Source organism: Lampetra fluviatilis, chromosome 4, assembly GCF_964198595.1.
Source record: "Lampetra fluviatilis chromosome 4, kcLamFluv1.1, whole genome shotgun sequence".
Taxonomy (NCBI): Eukaryota; Metazoa; Chordata; class Hyperoartia; order Petromyzontiformes; family Petromyzontidae; genus Lampetra; species Lampetra fluviatilis.
In genome coordinates this window covers 22,124,425-22,145,291 of record NC_136278.1, presented here as the reverse complement: position 1 = coordinate 22,145,291, position 20,867 = coordinate 22,124,425, and the positions used below count along the sequence as shown (strand labels likewise).

Genomic DNA, 20,867 nt, shown 5'->3' with positions numbered 1-20,867 from the left:
ACACTTAAGCGAGGTTAGTCCACCCATCACATTTCATTGTTTCTTTAAGGAATATTGTAAAGCTAGTTGATGACAACGAATCGACGCTCTTCGCCCCTCCATCCCAGCATAAATAGTCGCTCCAAGCCTGGGGCATGCCATTCAGACTCTGCCTTCTCGACAGACCTGTTCTCCACCTGAAGACGGCTGCTTGCGTTGTGGCCGAAACGTCGTGAGAATTATTTTATTATGTTTTATTTTTATTATTTTATTATTTTCCTTCTACTTGACTTTACCGAAAGAACCAAGAAAATGAATCTATGATTTTGAAAATGACATGCAGATATGCAATAAGACATGTAATGAAAGTTCACACGCATGAACACAACTGAATGTTTTTTTAAATTCCGCTTTTATTCTTCTTAACAGGTGCAAATTCCTGGCTTGCAGCTGTAACATTTTACATGTATAAGATTCAACTTCACAAGATGTCAGAGTCTGGCAAGACACACCGATGCTACTGTGGGAATTGTCAATTCTGGTGAAAGGAACAGTCTTTGTTCACGTCTCAAGAGAAAACACAAAGTACAAAAAGAAAAATACATAAGTTGTACAACGAAAGTAAGTTAGTCTTCATCACAGGTTTAAAATGTGCAGTTTTAAAAAAAACATTTACCAACTTAGACATAAATAGGTAGCACAAAAAACCCAAGACAGAATGAGTGCAAATTCACGAAGGAAATGCACTTCAGAATGTGTTATAAAAAAAAAATAGTCATCATAACATCTCTAGTGCGCTTCCCATGCTATTGGCACTACCGACATAAAACAGATGTGTGCGCGGGGTTAAAATGAAAGTTTTTCCATCCATTACTGAAGAAGGCTGGAGGGGGGGGAAGTTAACTGCAGTAAACCACCGCACTTGGTAACATGGTGGACTTGCGTCTACGCGAAATTAATCGAAACGTTCCGGGAATAAACGACTGAAAACATTTAATGCTGGAACGCCCCCACCCCCCCCTCCCCGCTGAAGCTCATACTTGAGACTTGTAGGGATGGCGAATTATCCAGGATGTGGGAAACTGTAAAGGTCACAAACTTTAACAGTTTAGTGATTTAGTTGGGCCATTGACAGATTTTGTGACCTTGCTCATTATCGAAAACCAACTGATTGAGAGTCCTCATATGGCCTGCCTCTGGTGTTTTTTGGACAACTTTCCTCGAAATTCACAGATCTGCGTTCACTTACTGAAATTTGCCTCGAAGCATTTTCCATTTTCGGCACGGAGACCCGCACTGTGCGACACCCATATATTTAACTTAAATACGTCTCCAAAATGGAAAATCCAGTCAAGGGAGTCTGTCAAGTTTACACAAAGATATTGCAAGTGCCATTTGTCCCCCAATAACTGTTTACGTTTAACTTCAAACGTGTCCAAATTTTTCAACGTTAAGTGCACATTAATCTGAGAGTAAAAAACGTTCCGTCGACTTTACATGGGCGGGTGTTTTCACCTGAATCACCGAGTAAGTTATGCCCCTGGCTGACTGCGTGTGCAAGCTTGCATCGGAGTTGTTGCTCTCTTGGCTTTGCGTTCACAAGGTGCTTATCCCCTCCCCCGTGGCTGTCACTATCGGTGGCGGGATCATGACGATGTAATATATTAAAGAATAAAAAAAAGGACAACCCATCCGGGTTTGTTCTGTACGCTCCTCAAGCACCTCTGCAAGCTGCAGACGAGCGAGGTTTGTTCAGTACAAGCCACACTTTCCCACGTCTGCCTGTGGACACAAGAAGAAGAAATAACTTTTCACGTGTGTACAATAACCAGTGAACGTGGATGTGGTGTAATGAACCATCCAATTTAAGCGCGTGAATTGACTGTAATTCAAGGATGGCCTCTGTGGTTCACGGCAATGTTAGGATGTGCTGTTTTTCTTTGAGATATACAGCGAAATATTGGAATGAGTGGCTTTTGCCATGTGGGGCAGGGATTGTGTGTGTGCGTGTGTGGTTTCTCCTGGGCATGTGGTTCTGGGTGGGTTAAAGAGGCCTATTTAAGGTGTTGCTTTCCTCGTGTAATTTGAGTAGCTATAACATTTTGGAATATGGCCTTTATGATTTCTAAATCTTTTTTTATTTAGGCATCAGTTTGTAAGAGTTTGGAAGGCTGCAAAAATGTTTGACCGATTCAAATACATTTTCCTCGTCTTGAAATCCGAGGCATAAGGGGGCAACTCATTCATGTGTAGTCTGGTTTTATCTGTTACTTCTCTCCACCTTGTCCATATTGTCCCTCATTGCAATGTTTTGTTTTGTTCCATTTCATTCATTCCACGATGCATAAGTAAACATTTCCAGAGCTAAAAAAAAAAAATGTTTTACTTGCGCAACCAATCGCACGCATGCATTGCGAGCGCAAGAATCGATCTCATCCAATGAATGCCGAGTTTGAGGAATGGCGTGGCGTTTCGGAGCGTGCGTCACACATCGTGGTTGCGTGCACCATCGCACCGATGTGTGCAAGCATTCGGCGTAGCAGGGCACGCGCGGTTCACAGGGTGAGACTGCGCGTGGTGTTCACATGCACAACGTACGATGGGTCGTACGTTTCCGGTGTGGTTCACTCGTGGTCAGCGGTGGCCAGAACCTCCGTCTCTTTGTGCACGACGACGCGAGTCACTGCCATGTCTGGATGCTGCTCTTTGGCCTCCTTGATTGCTTGGGCTAAGGCCTATTCCCCAAGGCCACACACAAAGGCAACGATTCACCAGTTAGCCTTACGGACAATAGGGTCAAATGCTGCGAGTATACACACATGGCAATAACAACCTCTAGAGACACAAAAACAATTGCTGTTAGAAACAAGTTATTAGGTCTATTAAAAGGCAGCAAAACCAGCACTAAGCCCAGCCACCTTGGTATCTCAAGTTCAAATGGCACGTTACCTGGTCGTGGTCAAGGTCCGAGTCGCCGCTGATCACAATTCTCTTCTCGATGCGCGTCTCTGAGATGCCGTCTTTCACAGTCTGCATGGGCACACGGCGGCGCATCAACGCTTTGGACACCGAAGCTGTCCGTACTGACACACGCGTTCTTGTGAGAACAAACACAATGCACTTAGGGATAAGGCTTTGATTGATAAAAAGGCACCATCGTCTCAACCGCGTCAATGCCCTGCTAGTCTCACCAATGGGACCCCAGTAACAGACGTCGCTGTGCAACATAAGGTGAAAAACGTGGTACTGTTCTTAAACGGGCATTTGTCTGCAGGTAGGGGGGCGATGTTGCTATGGGTTTGAAATTTAAGAAATGTGCGAGTCGTTGATCGTACGCCAAGTCAAAGTCTCCCTGCTCGAGCAGGCCTTGGTAACGTGCTCCTCTCCTGCAAGCGGTGGGAAATTCCACATTCGCATGGCGGGAGTCGGTTTATACACGACGGTACTAACTAGCTTCTCACACGTTGGTTCTTTATTTTATGCCCGATGCTGGAGTTCTAAATCGGCCAGGTGGAACGAGCATGGATTCAAATCGCCGCTTTTCCGATTGCGTGTCAAGTGCCCTGCCATAGGTGGCCACTTGACACTCAAGTGCAGCCGGGTGATTTCAACGGAACACTAAGAGGGTGGCAAGTCTGATAAAACTTAACACGTAATAGTGAAAAGAGTAAGACACATAATTTGCGTGGCCAAAATAACAGAGGGATGAAGAAACAACAGGACAAGCAAGTGGGAGAAGGCACAGATAGGCGATAGGATGGACACACATTAATTCCACAGGACGGGTTAATTCATGCCGCAACAAGGAGGCGAATTTTGTTCGATTTGCAACGCGTCCATCGTGTGTCATTGGCCCACGTTCACCCTGCAGCCACTAGAAATGCCACATGGAACAAACAACGGCAAAACACCCATGTGCTTAATGAATTGAGACCTTGAGCCATGACAATTCGTCCAATAATTTCAGCGAGGTGAATTGCTACCTGCCGAGCAGACACCTTTGCAGACGTACAATGGCATTGCAACGCGCAGCGTCGTGTTTTAAGAACGAATATTGTAGATGTTTTGTTTTGTTACACCAGTTTGTAAAGCCATTCATTGCAAAATACAATATTTCAATGCATATAAATGTAATCGCGGTGCAGTTCTGTTATGTCAAATTAAGTTTCGACTTAAAGCTTTCGTGACTGCGGGGATTCATCTTCTTGGTTCTTTCGGTAAAGTCACGTAGAAGGGAAATAATAAAATAATAAAAATAAAACATAATAAAAAATTCTCACGACGTTTCGGCCACAACGCAAGCAGCCGTCCTCAGGTGAAGGCCAGGTCTGTCGGGGAGACAGCGTCTGAATGACCCGAGGACGGCTGCTTGCGTTGTGGCCGAAACGTCGTGAGAATTATTTTATTATGTTTAATTTTTATTATTTTATTATTTCCCTTCTACGTGACTTTACCGAAAGAACCAAGAAGATCAAAGTAAGCTGTCACCGCCGGTGCAACAGCGCCCTCAGGTGGTTGTGTGTCGCGTAGCCAATGCACTCTGCAAGGCACCACCACGCGGGGCAGCTCTGTCGGCAGGTTCAGAGTATGTTTCTATCTCCCTGAATTCACCCAACAATATACATGGACCATCTCGTCCCGGTTACGGGGAGCGGTTCTGTGCGAGAGCCATTGGTGGGAATGTGTTTTGTAGACTGGGGGAAATATAAGGCAGGGATTCATATTCTTAGGTTTTTTCGGTAAAGTCACGTAGGTAAAGAAAATTAAATTAATAAAAGTAAAATAGCTGTATCTCACTTGATACAGCTATCGTGCTGTGACGGTTCCACCTGAAGGCGGAAGCTTGTGTTGCCTCCGAAACGTAGTGATTTTTATTTTATTTTTTATAAATTTTAATTTTTTACCTGCGTGACTTTACCGAAAAAACCTAAGAATATGAATCCTTGCAGTCACGAAAGCTTCAAATCTAGAATATAAGGCAGGGGACCGGTGGATAAATGATCAGAGGCTTCTGCTATGGGAAGATTGAGAAAATTTGAGTTTCGAATCATAATCTTTATATATCCTGGAGCGAAAAAACTATTTTTCACAGATGTCTAGAAGGGGCGGGTCAAACTTAAATCAAATATATCTTATGTTGTATATTTGTACTTGCATTGTGTACCCTAGGCGGTCTAACAAGAGTCCAAAACCTTGTGAAACGGGGAAAAACAGACTTTCAGCCGGGCAGGAGCGCAATTAACGTGATTGTCGTGATAATTAAACTAAAATTAACTGTGACACCACTGCAATGATGTCACCAGCAAGCTCTCGCAATGGCTCTCGTGACATCACCACTGGGTCAAAGTATTAATATGTACGAGTGCTGTCACATCGTCATCACTATGACGGCCCACCTGAGAGAAGCTTTAAAAAGCTCATTAACAAGGTTTTCAAATACTGTGTCAGCCACACATCGCAGGTCGTACCTACGCAAGCAATTAATTTCACGGACTGGATCTTACTTTACGTTTTAGGGGAGCAGAATACAGTATTTCATATTGGCCCATGTAGCGCGGTTCCAGGCAGCCAAAGACTAACAACTTGTGTTATTGTTACCCGGAGGTAACAGCACATGGCACGTAGTAAACATTTACAGTGTTTGAAGAGTGTACCAAACATGTTGTCTTCGCTTAAAATAAATAACGATGGAGTATTTTAAACGACTGTTGTTGAATCTGCTTGGTTCTTTCGATAAAGTCACGTAGAAGGGAAGTAATAAAATAATAAAAATAAAACATAATAAAATCATTCTCACGATGTTTCGACCACAACACAAGCAGCCGTCCTCAGGTGAAGAGGACGGCTGCTTGCGATGTGGCCGAAACGTCGTGAGAATTATTTTATTATTTTTATTATTTTATTACTTCCCTTCTACGTGACTTTACCGAAAGAACCAAGAAGATGAATCCCTGCAGTCACGAAAGCTTTAAATCGAAACTGTTGTTGAAATCAAGTTCCCCATAGCCTTTGCGAATGGAGATCAGACATCCCTACCTTGGTGATGTGTGTAGTCATTGTGGAGCTGGAGGTCTCGGACGTGATGGTCTGTGCACTCATCAGCAGCCCTGGCTTCCCATCATTTTCAACAATATCCTGCGCACAAAAGATACAGATAGATTCCCCCCCCCCCGTAGCTTTAACAGACTTTTGGGGAAAGTGCTGTTCGCGAGCACCTATGAAGGCCGGCATGACACACGAGGGGGTGGCCAACCAACATCACAAATATTTGTCTCCCGAGTGGCGATGTTTACACATGGCGACAATCACACCAGGTAATCATTTGAGGCTGAATCAACCTAGGGGAGGCCCAGAACCGGTCCAGATAATTGTCACCGGTGTTGGCCGTGAGCGGGAATCGAACTCGGATCGCTGAGTTCGTAGCGCAGCGTGCTAACCGAGACACTACCGTTCCTCACAAATCACAGATGCACGAACGTACACATAATCACGTGCCAGCATTGTTACCCCTGATGCGATACTGCAGACGTGGGAATTTCTGACATTTATTATGCATACATCCACTATAAACATCGCATTGACCTTGCAGACAATCTGTAATTAGTTTCTTGCTCTTTTCTTCCCCCTCTTGAGAAAATCGGAGAGGACTTGAGCTGAATAATCAACTAATCTTCCCATTTCTTAATGCGAATCCCATGCAAATTTTGCATTATGGGAACAAACCATTCACCTCAATACTGGTTATAGGTTTGGATATTACATCGGCACACTAAGGAGTGCTGTGAAAGTAGAGCAGATGATGACCGACCTTGCACCCCCTCTGGAGGCTGAGTATGTATCGCATCAGCCAATCAAAAGCAGAAATCCACCGCTATAAGGTGCCACATTATGCGTTATTTTTTTATATACATTGCCGATTAATTAGGAAAATATTTCTTACATGTGTGATATTACACACAATCGTTCTTTTACGGATATATGCAGCATTCTTCAACTAAATCTCGACTTAAAGCTTTCGTGACTGCAGGAATTCATATTCTCTGGGTCTTTCGGTAAAGTCAAGCAGATAGGTTCAAAGAAAATTAAAATAAAACTACGATGTTTCGATCACAACAGAAGGGATCGTCATCAGGAGGCATCGCTTGTGTTGTGATCGAAACATCTTCTTAGGTTTTTTTTTCGGTAAAGTCACGTAGAAAGTAAAATAAAATAAAAACAAAAATCACGACGTTTCGGAGGCAACACAAGTCTCCGTCATCAGGTGGGACCGTCACAGCCAGATTAGCTGTATCAAGTGAGGCAATGATTCAAGATGTTAATCCCTTAAAAGCGAGTTGAGGGGGAGGGAGAGGGAGGGGTGAGCTCATCAGACTATGGTAGCCAATGAAAGGAACGTGTCGGGAGGGAGGGGGGGCGAGGCCAAAAGGGTGGGCGATGGACGTGGAAGCGCTTGTGCCCAAGCGGCCAATTACTGCACACGCCAACACAATGGAGCGATTGTGCGCAAGCGGCCAGCCACTGCACCCGCCAACACAATGGGCAGTGGCTGGCCGCTTGCGCACAATCGCTCCATTGTGTTGGCGTGTGCAGTAATTGGCCGCTTGGGCACAAGCGCTTCCACGTCCATCGCCCACCCTTTTGGCCTCGCCCCCCCTCCCTCCCGACACGTTCCTTTCATTGGCTACCATAGTCTGATGAGCTCCCCCCTCCCTCTCCCTCCCCCTCAACTCGCTTTTAAGGGATTACATCTTGAATCATTGCCTCACTTGATACAGCTAATCTGGCTGTGACGGTCCCACCTGATGACGGAGACTTGTGTTGCCTCCGAAACGTCGTGATTTTTGTTTTTATTTTACTTTCTACGTGACTTTACCGAAAAAACCTAAGAAGATGATTCCTTGCAGTCACGAAAGCTTCAAATCTAAAATTGTGATCGAAACGTCGTCGTTTTTTTGTTATTTTCTTTAAACCTATCTACGTGACTTTACCGAAAGACCCAAAGAATATTCTTAAACGAGGAATGCACGTGCTGAAAACGGACCACTCTGTAATGTAATATGCATTTTTGTACACTTCATGACATTTAGTCTTGCATTTTTTCCCATAAATGTCAGCTAGGAACATTATGTCTATGTAAAATTAGAGTTCTCTTTTGGCAATTTCGAGTTAAGTAGCATTTCCCAGGAACGCATCCCTCACATATAGAAGTGGAGGATATTCCTGCACTTCAAAGATAAACCATTTCTCAATATACCGAGCACATGTAGCCATGAGACAGAGCATCGGTGTCTGTGCCGCTATTATAAACACGACATGACAACGCGTGCAGGCATCGCACTTATCGCTGCAGCGTGGAACCTTTCAACCGAAATAGCAGTTGATCAAGAGCGGCGGCTCTAACAAATCCTCACTGCCTGTGATGGGGGTGCAGGATGGGTACGAGGACAGATGGTGGAAGGTGTGAGCAGGTAACTGTGAAAGGATGGGTACAAGGAGGGTAGGTGATAAGATGGTGCGAGCAGGTACCTGTGGAGCCTCGTAGGTGATAGTTTTCGTTTCCGTGGCGACAATCGGCACATCGCGGGTGGTAATCTCCGTACCGGAGGCCGGGGAGGCCGAGTTGAAGCTCATGGTCTCAGTCTGAACCACAGGCGGCTGCGTGCACCAAACGTGGGAATGGGTGTGAGTGCACGCACAAAGACCCCCCATCCCCTGGTAAAGCTTAAACAGAATGTCTGGGAAAGCGCATTTAGTGAGCACATATGAAAGCCGGCATTGCACACGAAGGGGGTGGGTGGACAGCACCACACCTGTCCGCCTTTGTCTCCCTCGTGCTGATATTTCATATCGCACCAGGTACTCATTCGAGGCCGAAATGACCAAGGGGAAGCCCAGGACCGCTTAAGATAATCGTCACTGGTGTTGACCGTGAGCGAGAATCCAACTCGGGTCACCAGGTTTGTTGTGCAGCACGCTAACCGCTGCACTACCGCTACCCAACACATGCACGTACGCATACGTACAACAAAAACAGCTGTCAGTCGTCACTCAGTGCTGGTGACATCACCACGGCGCTTGTTCCAGGCCAGGTACACTCCGAGGCCATGTGAAGTGTCGAAGGCTAGCTGACAGGTCACGGGACAAACCCAGGTGGCCATGGGTTGACAGATGACTGGCAGATGCACAACCTGTGCCCCCGACTGAGCCAACTTGCTGCATTTCAGCTGCCCGATGCTCCACTCTTTGTTGTGAGCGTCGCTACTCTGCCCTCCCGCTGCTGTTGGAGGGAGACTGCCTCCAACTGCCCAGTGGCGTCCTTCACAATACCTCTCTCATAGAGGCCTTTCTTGACACCACTGGTACCTGTCTTGGGCACCAGCTCCACATACTCGAATATTGCATCAGTCCATCTCTTCTCCAGCCCATGCCGTGCCTATTTAGCTTCCTATATCTGGCCAAATAGAAGCTGCTTAGGCATGCGGTGGCTGGGCATGCGGGCTACATGACCGAGCCAACGCAGCCTTGCCCACCAGTGGAGCTCACTGATGGGAATGTGTCCAGATCTTTAAAGGATTTGTGAACTCCTCAAACAGATAGGACCTTAGAAACACACACACAGCTACATGCACACCCACAAACACAATGCGTGGACACATATAGATACAAACATTAAGCGTAAGAGACTTTAAGGGCAATTTCTGAAAAAAGAAAGCACATTAATTCTGGAATAGCATATTATCTTATTACACTCATTTACCAAGAAAGGCCTCACTGAGTGTTGAGACTTTTTAAAGAGAGTACTACCAATCTTGATTTGAAGCTTTCGTGACTGCAGGAATCCACTCTTTGGTTATTTGGGTAAAGTCACGTAGGCATGGGCTACACCCATGAGCTACACCCATTTCAAACCTTTAAAACAGTCTGCATCAGCAGCAGGCCATGCTTTCCCACCTGATGACGGACGCTTGTGTTGCGCCCGAAACGTGATTTATTTTATTTTTATACCTACGTGACTTTACCGAAAGAACCAAAGAGTAGGGTACTACCAAGTTTTCACAGAAGGGGGCAATGATTTCTATGTAAGTTCCAATTGAGTAATTTTGAGAATATGGCAACTTTGGACCGAGACACCGGTGCACGACGGCCTGCTCTTGCTCATGACATCACACAATCCTTAAGGTCCAGTGCGTGGTTGATACACCTGCAGAGTTAACCTTTTCAGTTCCGAGACGTCTGCAAGTTGCAGGGTGGGTCCTGTTCACCTCTGAATCTCGGAACCCACAATTGTTTAGCGTAAATTTTATTTAGAGAGGCGTAGCGCCATGTTTTTAAAAGACATATTTCTCTGCGGTGAGTGCAGTAGAAGACAGGACCGCAACTACTATAGCTGGCGCCAAACTGTACCACACGCACTCCCACGTGGCCATGTGGGAGTCTCGGTACTGATAAAATTAGTTTACTTTAGTTTTTCTTTTTGATGATGTACATGTATCGGAAAGGAATCTGCAACGAATGGCAAACTCACACGTCTCCGACCAAGATGCTTGAGGTACATAAATCGGGGCAAAGGCGAGGGGGGGGACACGACACTGGGACAGCGCCATCAGTGAAACGCGCCACGCAAGAGCAACGCCCACCTGCTCCGGCTTGTCCTCAGTGCCGTTGGCGAGCGGACCCCCCCCCGGTGGTGCGGTGTCAGCGTTGGACTGTTTGGCGGCCGGGCCAGCCGTGGCGGGGACTCCGCCCTCGCCGGAGAATCGCTTGTTCCAGTCGGCGTCCGCAGTCTGCGGGGCGCCCAGGAACGAGCGCTTGAGCTCCGCCAGGTTGGCCTGGTGCCGCACGGCGTGCTCCGGCTTCTCGTCGAGGCCCTTGTGGGTGCGTGCGTTATGTAGGATGGAGAGCGTATGCGTGTACACGTGTGCGCGGGATGATGGGTGTGTGTTATGCAGGAGGGAGGGTGCATGCACGTTCACGTGCGTGTGGGATGAGGAGTGTGTTATACAGGAGGAAGCATCCATGCATGTACAGGTGTGTGTCATACAGGAGGGAGTGAATGCGTACACGTGTATGCAGGACAATCAATGTTCGTCGGATAGTGTGTGTGTGTGAGGAGCATGACGTTCCGTGTAATGTACACAAGATTGAGTGGATAAAAGTGTGGACACGATGAGTGTGTGTACAGGGTTTGTGTGCGCACATAAGGAGGCAGACATTTAGAAGTAGTGTGTGTGTGTGCGAGGGGAGAATGGTGGGAGAGATTTCACAATTAGCAGCAACAAACACATGCATTTTCGCAATACAAACTAAACTATTTTTTATTTTACCAGGTAAGGCCCACGGAGCTATATTGCTAATTTTCAGAAGCGACCTGGCCACAAATGATAGCTCAACAAAGTGGCTTATCACGTTGTAATATATAGCAGCCAAATACTCTAAATGCATGTTGATTCTAAATGTGGAAGGAAAAACTGGAGGACCATGGGAAAAATCCACACGATCACGGGGAGAACACGCAAACTCCAAATATACCAGGTGTCAGGGTCGGGATTGAACCCACGACCTCCTGTACACCAGGCGAAGTAGTTAACGTCGCCACCGGGGCACCACCTTATACCCTTAAAGCTATTTGTTCCACACGCTAAGCACACCATTAATATTCAACAAAATCCACATCACCGCAAGTTCAACAAGTAGCAGAGTTAATAGCACAGCCGCTCTGAACACGTGAAATGTTTCTGTTAGGAAATTATCGAATGCCCCGATGAAGCATTTTATGCAAACATTTTTTTAAATAGCTTGTTGCGTCAACACAGAGCAGCATAGCGTACCTTTAATGACTTGTAACATTATGAGACCTCCTTTACCAGTGGCAAAATATAGTAATAGGTTTTTACCCTTTCAACTAGTACAAAACTGACACCTTTATACAAGGGATCATGTTTGCAATAACCACAACACAAGCAGTCAAAATGCAAACAAAAAGAAACAACTCTGATAATGATATGCACTGTCCTTGAAGTTGATTGGTCCACACAGTGTAAATGCTTACCCCGAGCTCTCAATACTCTGATAGTGAGCTGTTTTTTGAGTTATACGCCTTTTGGCGTCATCTGGTCCAACACCAATGGAAACTAGGCTCTAAGAAAAGCTGTCTCGGGTGTGGACCAATCAACTTCAAGGACAGTGCATATCATTATCAGAGTTGTTTCTTTTTGTTTGCATTTAAACTGCTTGTGTTGTGGTTATTGCAAACACGATCCCTTGTATAAGCAAGTACCTGCAGGGTCTTTCAAAAATCAAATAACAAATGTAACCTTTTAATAACTCTACCTGTTTTACACCTTCACGTTGTACACTTGCACGCCTAGCAATTCAATGCACGGTTGCGATGTTGTTGTAATTCTATTGAAGATTTTTTATTTATTCATGTTGTTGTGAATGTGGCAACCTTAAAGCTATTTTAACCCATTGTATAAATCATCATCAACCATTATCTATCCACTGCTGGATAAAGGCCACCCAAGCAACACCCCCCCCCCCCTCTTCTTGTTCTACATCTTCATTACATAATTTTGATCGCAATCCACCTTCAATAACTGCCCTCAGTATATATATGAGACAGGCATAAGCAGATATATATAGACGTCTTAAGCATCTGAAAACAAATGTTGAGAGGGATACAACTGGAAACTTCACACCATGTACGCAAATAGAAAAACATCGATTTTTCCAAATGCGATTTATCCACATGCAAATGTGTGCACGTGTCGTGAGGTTTAGTATCAAAAATAATCAATCAGGTACGCCTTTTGGCGTCCTCTGGTCTAACACCGTTTGAGACGAGGCTCGAAAGAAAGCTGTCTCTGGTGTGGACCAATCAGTTTCAAAGACAATGCATATACTATCAGAGTGTGTTTTTGTTTGCATTCTAACCACAAGTATTGTGGTTAATGTAGACATGATTCCTCGTAAAAGTTTTCAGTTTGGTGTTTTAACATCTCAGCACCTGTTTTGTTGCCAGAAAAAAGGGGAAAACCTATTCTCATATTTTGGTACTGGCAAAGGAGGTCCCATGAAGTAATCAATCATTATACCCATATAATCTAAACACGAAGTTCACATGTCAATGCCAAATTTTGTTAACAGCCTTTGGATAATAATAACTTACTCTTTGGTTCTTTCGGTAAAGTCACGTAGGTAGAAATAAAATAAAATCAATCACGACGTTTCGAACGCAACACAAGCGCCGCAAGGTCACGATTTATTGTTTTATTTCTACCTACGTGACTTTACCGAAAGAACCAAAGAGTATGTATTCCTGCAGTCACGAAAGCTTCAAATGAAGATTAATAATAACTTGCGATCCTGCAAACTCAGGAAAGAATACTAATTTGATTACAACTCACATTACTGATATTAACTGTCATGCAATGGAATAAAGATTTCTGTTCGACGTTGGGCTTCATAAAACATGTGTCCACTTCACAGAAGTCTGACATACGATCCATAATGTCCACAAGAGTATTCCGATCTTTGGTACGATGTCCTATTGAAGAGCCTCATGTCACAGTGCCCTCCAGCACTCGACTGGGTCACTATTCTTGGTTATTTCGGTAAAGTCACGTAGAAGGGAAATAATAAAAGAATACAAATATAAAACAATAAAAATTCTCACGACGTTTCGACTGCAACACAAGCAATCATCATCAGGTGTGAAATCCACAGCAAGAAAATTTGAAAAAAGTGGCGGTTTGTCCTAACGTCAGCACCATAGACAGCAATTTGGCAGTTGGCCAGATGGGCGAATACATCTATGATCGGAAAAGAGGAGGGGGGAGCAGAAAATGGAATGTGGTCTGAAAGTAACCGTAAGCGTGAACACAATCAATAAAGACCCGAAATGGTTAATCAAATCCTTCCAATGATTGCTAAGCCAGAATCCATCTTCTCGGTTGAAATTGTCTGTGTTTGTATATGGGAATAGCCTCATGAACGAACCTCTCATGGTAGCCAGATGGCTTGCAAAGAACCTCTGTCTTGGATAAATCAATGTCATGTGAGCCCACTGAATTATAACAGTCATCTGGGTCACTATTATTCGTCGCTAATAAACAATTACAGGAGGGACACTTAGAAGCGCTGACATAATTGACCCCAAGCCAGAATGACGAGTGGCTGACGTACAGAAGCACATCAGGCTTGATTAAACACTTCAGGCATTTATATTCGTAACAATAATCAGCTAAATTTAGAAAGACCCTGTGATTGGAATAAATACCAATGCGGACTCGGATAAAAAAAATGGGGGGAAAAAGCTGTACAGGCAAAGCACAACAGCAAAGCAACTCAATAAGTGAAGAGGTGGTTGCCTTTTTAGCACATTTATATTGCTTAACATTAATTGGTTTAATTAAGATGTCGGCCTGTGTATAATTAGTTATCTAAATAATTGTGCATTGCCGTGCTTAACAAAACATATTTTCTGCAAAGACTTTACCCGTTTTAGTTGAAAATACTGCACTTTTTTTTACACATAAAATGGGTAAATCGTTACCGGATGGTATATGTTAGAGACACTTGACTAGCATCGCTAACATCACCGTCAGATAATTGGCATACGTGTTTACTGGCTTATAATAATCATAATTCACTGTTGCATTTGCTAATATGAGTAGGAGGGTATTCACAGCACCGTAATACGTATGTAAGCAGCATTGCATCCAAACGTGCTCCTTCGATGCATATTTATCCCCATGCCCATTATGCTGCTTTGGGCAAAGGGCTCTTGTCCAATCATTGCCAATGATGCACAGCAATGCGGTTACCATGACCACTATCGTTACCACCTGCAGGTGAACACCGGAACAGGTGGAACGGCCCATTTGTTGAAGGCCACAGGGCAATAGCTTTTAACACTGGGGAACCATTTATGTGGAAGCTCGCTGACAACACCGCTTAATTATTAAAAAGGCCCACTTAACAGGCATTTCTCGCCCAGCTTGGGCTATAACTCACTTTCATTCAGAGCCACGCAATCAGACAACCACGACTCCACCGAATCACTCCACACGGCAACGGGTTAAAAAAGCAGTGGCTCCCAACCGTACGCTTGCACACACGTAAGCAGAGTAATAGCAAACTGACCAGAACCAACAACTGTTGGATTCGTTGCCAACAAAGACTCCACTAAGTGAGGGAGGTTATGCCAATCAAGCGGTGTGTCATTTTCTTGGTTCTTTCGGTAAAGTCACGTAGAATCGAAAAACAGGTCCGACAGACCTGTTCTTCACCTGAGGACGGCTGCTTGTGTTGTGGCCGAAACGTCGTGATAATTATTTTATTATGTTTTATTTTTATTATTTCCATTTTTCTACGTGACTTTACCGAAAGAACCAAGAAGATGAATCCCTGCAGTCACGAAAGCTTTAAATCGGTGTCATTGTGTACACGAGTACGATTTCGTGCGTTTGTACAAGTGCGGTATTTCAAGCATTAGCGGTGTGATCACTGTAAGGGCAGGGCGGCGTGGACACAGACGTGCACACTATGTTAACGGCCGAGAGCAGTGCGAAATAATGAAACGTAATTGCGAGCGAGTGCGCTCTTAGGCACTCATGATAGGCGATGTCAAAACGTCCAGGATGAAGTCAGTTATGTGCGAACAAGTGACCGCTTGTGTGGACACAGTAAGGGGACTGCAAGTGCGTGCGTGTGTTTGTGTGTGAGCACTGCTGGTCCTGTGGGGAACGGTGGCGAAGCGGTTCGCGGGCTGCACGCCGAACCCTGCGACGCAAGTTCAATTCCCGCTCGCAGCCAACATTGGTGACGAATATCTGAACCGGTTCTGGGCCTCCCGTAGGTCGACTCAGCCTTAAATGAGTACCTAGTGCAGTGTGTAAACATTGCTACTAGGAAGACAAAGGACATCCAGAAGTGGTGCTGGCCACCCACCCCCTCGTGTGCAGTGTCAGCCTTCATAGGTGCTCGCTAACAGCACTTGCTTCAATCGTCTGTTAAGGCGACACGGAGGGGGGGTTGCCTTGGAGGGTCGTCAGGCAACAGGTTGGGACCCACAGGGTTAGAGTGTTAGGGCAACATGCAGATACACTAGGAAAGCGTCGGCACAAGGTGCTGCGTACAGACCTCCAGCATGAGCCTGCTATGCCTAACAAACACATTTTCACCTGCCACTCTTCTGCTCGGATGGTTCTGGGATGAGACACAGTTCATGAAAATAAAATAAACGCAAACTGCTTTGAAAAATCTGATGCAAACCTAGGCTGTGTGTCACGGGTTGGCCAAAGGGAGCGTGAATCTTCATTCATAAGAACAAAAGACTTTAAAGGTCAGGCAGGAGCGCAAGTTACATGACTGCGGACACACTGCACTGAAAACGCAAAAGCGTGGAGCTGCAGTTTACGTCATCAGAGGGGTCCCAGGCCTTGACTTTAAAGTATTTTTCCTCCTTAACAAAACGTCAAACTCGTGCTGAAAGTGCATGCATGGCACACAGCCTAGGTACATTGTCTACAAGAAAACAGCCAATTGTTTTTTAGAATTACGTACTTGGCAAATGTCATCAGTCACACACTTACATAGCAAGCGAGTCTCAAGATAAAGTTTCAGGAGAAACCATCGACACAAGCTAATAAGAAACAGCTCCAAAAACCAATAGCACAAGGCTCTTCCAGTGCCTCAATCAACATTATCGACTCTTGCCTGATCTGGAGATCAACATCTAAAATTGTACACCTCCACTTTTGCATGATGCTACTTGCTGTCGACTCAGAACTGGGTAAAACAATTGAGGATGTTGTTATTATGGGCACTTGTCATTGTATCAGGGGCATAGCTAAACATCAATATACATGGCTCACCAGACCATGCGGTTTCAGGCATCACCAAACTGTGATTGTGCAATTTCTCTGCAGTATTGCGCAACTGCAAACTCAGTGTAATGGTGCCGGTTGATTGTGACCGTGCTGGTGATGGTGTTAATAGTGTTTGTATGCGTGCGCCTTTTCCATGAATTAACAACAGTTGTGCCACCGGTGGTGACGTTGTTGATTGTGTTAATGACGGTGGTGTTCTTTCATGGAGGGCGGTGGTTGTGGTTGGGAAATGGTGATGGACTGTACTGCCGTGTGCCATGCTAGCTGGACATTCCGCCGATTGCGGTGTGGACCAAGGTGGTCATGAAAGTCGATGCCCATAAGCACGAGGTTTGTTTTTGCCCCCCCTCCCTGCTAAGTTTTAACTCTGCGATCTGAGACACAGGCTCAGTAACCTGACACATGCATCAGTGCTCCAAATCCACCCCGGCAACTTAAAACATTTCTGAAGGATAACAATCTGCAAATAAATATGGAGCGTAAACAGACGTGCAAACCGCATTATAAAAAGGTCCCAGGGCCGCACAAAAGAATTAAAAGTAATTGGGAGTGTGTGCGGCATTCGTAGTGCTCGTTTCAGCTTGGCGTCTAATCCTGCCAACCAAATGCACTGCAGAGTGGAGAGAATGTCAGAACTTAAAAGCTGAAGTCAATCAAACTATTATTCTGCTCAAACACACAGTAAATTAGCAATTCCTTCGCTTTTAAATCCCCATCAGCTACAGTCCATTGACGTTATTGAAAATGACATGAGAGAGCAACCACATCTCAAGACCATCACCACGTGAGCAATTCATTATTCAATGGTGTGGCTCCCACTGTTTAAAGTGTGACTCTGCTAAGCGTTTGAGAACTGTCATTTTCAGCTCACTAGCGACCATTAAAAGAGGCCAGATAGAATGGTCAGATAGAATATTACTCGACTTGGCAATTAACATTAGGCGAGTTTAGTCATTAAGTCTCTGTTGGTTTTAGACCATCCAGTGTATCTCTTCGTGTAAAGATGGTTGCAGGCTAACCAAATATGCATTGTAACTGCCAATGAAGGACGTACGAGTTGTGAATAAACTACTGGCGATCAACATTGTAGCAGTCCATCATTATCATTAGGTTGGACGGGAGACATGATGATGGATATTATCATTTAAAAGAAAATAAATCATTCTTTCTTTAGTTTCAAGTCTATCACAGCCAAGCAGTAATAGTCGACATTTCTAACTAGGTTAGAACCCGCTAATGAGGTTAGGATTCAAATTATTTTTTTGTACAGGGCGATATGAATCTTGTCATAACATAAATTATATATATTTAAAAAGACAATGCGTTAAGCCTGTTCACACAATTTCAGGGTGATATTTGTCATATGTACAGCCTTGAGGCAGTGGTGGAAATTACACATTCCTATGGCCCCACAAGGTTATCCTCGAACATAACACTTGGCAAAAATGGATAAAATAAAGCAGAAAAAAACAAGTGACGGCAAGATGTGGTGAGATCGCATTATTCGCCATAATGACCTCTTGACCTTGATTACTATTGAGATATGTCATCATTATTACAAAAGAGAAAAGAGCACAATCATGACAACTACAATATTGCAATCAACAGAGCGTAAAAATCACTCTCGAACAATAAATAAAAATCACAACACAAAGAACAAATGCAGCAGGGCAAACGGTGTGTGATGCGGGTTGGAGCAACCCAGTAGCTTTCCACACACCTCTCTCCCCGTGGGGGGCGTCTGGCTGCTGCCGGCTTTCTCCCCCTCCCCCTCCGTGCTCGTCTGGTCGTTGGGCGTGGTTCCATCCTCGGGCGTTGCCATAGCCACCGAGCCGCCCCCCTTGCTGCTGCCGCTGGGAATCTTAGCGGCCCTCGCTCCGTCATCACCTTGCCGCCGCTGTTTGTCGACGGCGGAGGGGGGGGCCTCGTGGGGTTCCGCAGAGGCCTTGGGGACGGCCTCCACCTTCGCGGCACCGTTGGAGTCTACGGAGGGCGGCTGCACATCGCGAGCGGCTGCGCCGTCCAGCGACACCTTTTCGTGGTCGCTCACCATGGGCGCTGTGGAAACACGACCATCGACACAGTGACACCTCCAATAATAGCGCTCTTTCTTCCGTTCGTTTGTCACCGTATGCGACTCGCACGCTAGGTGGTGCCAGTGGGATGGTTGACGAGACATAGCGATAAACAACAACAACAAACTATTTAAACTAGCTGAATCAAAACAAACACACGTTCTTTTCATTTCCCAGTTTTCCATAGAAAATTTTCCAGGTCGCGAGCTGACTTGAGGTGGCAACGTAATTAGCAGCTTTCATTCAGAAGCGGATAGAAAACGGCGACGATGAAGACGACGAATGCCAATCGAGTGGCGGACGCGAGGGAAAGGAGAGCCTTCTCCCGCACCTCTGATTAGCACGGTTGGCTACGTACGATGCGAAAGAAGTTCAACATATGATAATTGGTTCTTTACCCTTCTATCTGGCAACAAAACTGACACCTTTTTTTTTTGTTGCCAGATAGAAGGGTAAAGAACCAATTATCATATTTTTACTGGCAAATGAGGTTCCTATAAAGTTCAACATACATACGTACCGCGGTCCAGGCTGCGCGTGCTCGTCTTTCGTTTGCTCGACGAGCGCTGGAACGCGGGCGCGGGGCGGTCAATGGCGGCGCTCATCTGCCGCGTCTCGGCCTGCGTGCGGCCGCTGTAGCGGAAGCGCGAGCCCAGCGTGAAGATGCGCGACTTGGGCTGGGGGTCGGCCGACACCAACCTGCCCGGGGGCGCGACGCACAGCAACAGAAGCAGCAGTAGGGGCACTGATCAGACACGTTGGCAGGCACTGACCAACACGTCCCGTGAGAATAACCGCTGGCGATCCATCTCAACACAAGCTATGCCAGCGATTGCTTACTATACCCCCCCCCCACCCCCCTGCGCTTGTGTCTGACCACTGACCACGTAAGGACTCCACCTTTGCTCTTCAATACATTGTCATGATTCGGGGGGCTGAAATTAAATGTTTTATCCATTATTTTTCTTCTTCCTTGTAACGTTTTGCTTGCACCTGTTTGCATTGTGTCCCATTTGCTCCCTAATTTCATTGGGGTCATTAAAATAAGTACCACTAATTAGTTGGCGAAACTGCGTTGGCAATAATGAACAAGCATAAACAACAAACCCACGTTTGTCAAGAACATTGCCTTTCTTAGGAACACTTATAAATCGGCAAAATAATATATTTTATATTTTTGCCAATCACATAGTTTTACTTTGAAGACAGCGGTGTTGACAAATGTGTTTTTTTGTAAAAAAAAGATTACAACCCCAATAGGGCAGTTACCGAGTTAATCAATGCAAAATGTATTGAAACGATTTGTTCACCACTAAATTAGCTGCTCCCTGACGCAATACTTTGGTGTCCCTTCTTACCGGAAGAAAGCGTGGTGCTCAATGCAGGTCTTCCACAACCGTTTGGCAGCTCTGTGCGTTGGGAGTTTAAATCCGATGGTGCTCTCAAACTGTTCAAACTGAATGACAAACGGCACCAATCCATTCAAGTGTTAAGGCGATGCGTCGGCAGTGTTGTACATGCACAAATAAACTCAGCAATTTTCGATTTAAAGCTTTCGTGACTGCAGGGATTCATCTTCTTGGTTCTTTTGGTAAAGTAACGTAGAATGGAAATAATAAAATAATAAAAATAAAACATTATAAAATAATTCTCACGACGTTTCGGCCACAACGCAAGCAGCCGTCCTCAGGTGAATAACAGGCCTGTTCTGGAAATAATAAAAATAAAACATAATAAAATAATTCTCACGACGTTTCGGCCAAAACGCAAGCAGCCGTCCTTAGGTGAAGAACAGGTCTGTTCTTCACCTGAGGACACCTGAGGACGGCTGCTTGCGTTGTGGCCGAAACGTCGTGAGAATAATTTTATTATGTTTTATTTTTATTATTTTATTATTTCCATTCTACGTGACTTTACCGAA

At 45.2% G+C, this 20,867-nt stretch overlaps 1 protein-coding gene across 5 annotated transcripts in view; it reads right to left on the bottom strand.

Moving 5' to 3' along the window:
- Positions 1–372: 372 nt before the first annotated feature.
- Positions 373–20,867, bottom strand: part of LOC144931679 (protein 4.1-like) — a 62,104-nt gene continuing 41,609 nt past the window's right edge. For 4 of the 5 annotated variants that reach the window (XM_078855810.1, XM_078855812.1, XM_078855814.1 and 1 more), the window contains exons 10-18: positions 20,305–20,402; positions 19,467–19,645; positions 18,592–18,929; positions 10,617–10,847; positions 8,506–8,634; positions 6,016–6,114; positions 2,929–3,009; positions 2,578–2,714; positions 373–1,761 (exon numbers count right to left, since the gene is read on the bottom strand). In XM_078855810.1, coding sequence (XP_078711936.1) covers positions 2,604–2,714; positions 2,929–3,009; positions 6,016–6,114; positions 8,506–8,634; positions 10,617–10,847; positions 18,592–18,929; positions 19,467–19,645; positions 20,305–20,402 — 1,266 coding nt within the window. In that variant the 3' untranslated portion in view covers positions 373–1,761; positions 2,578–2,603. The remainder of the gene's footprint in view (positions 1,762–2,577; positions 2,715–2,928; positions 3,010–6,015; positions 6,115–8,505; positions 8,635–10,616; positions 10,848–18,591; positions 18,930–19,466; positions 19,646–20,304; positions 20,403–20,867) is intronic. The other variant, XM_078855811.1, reaches the window with a different exon arrangement.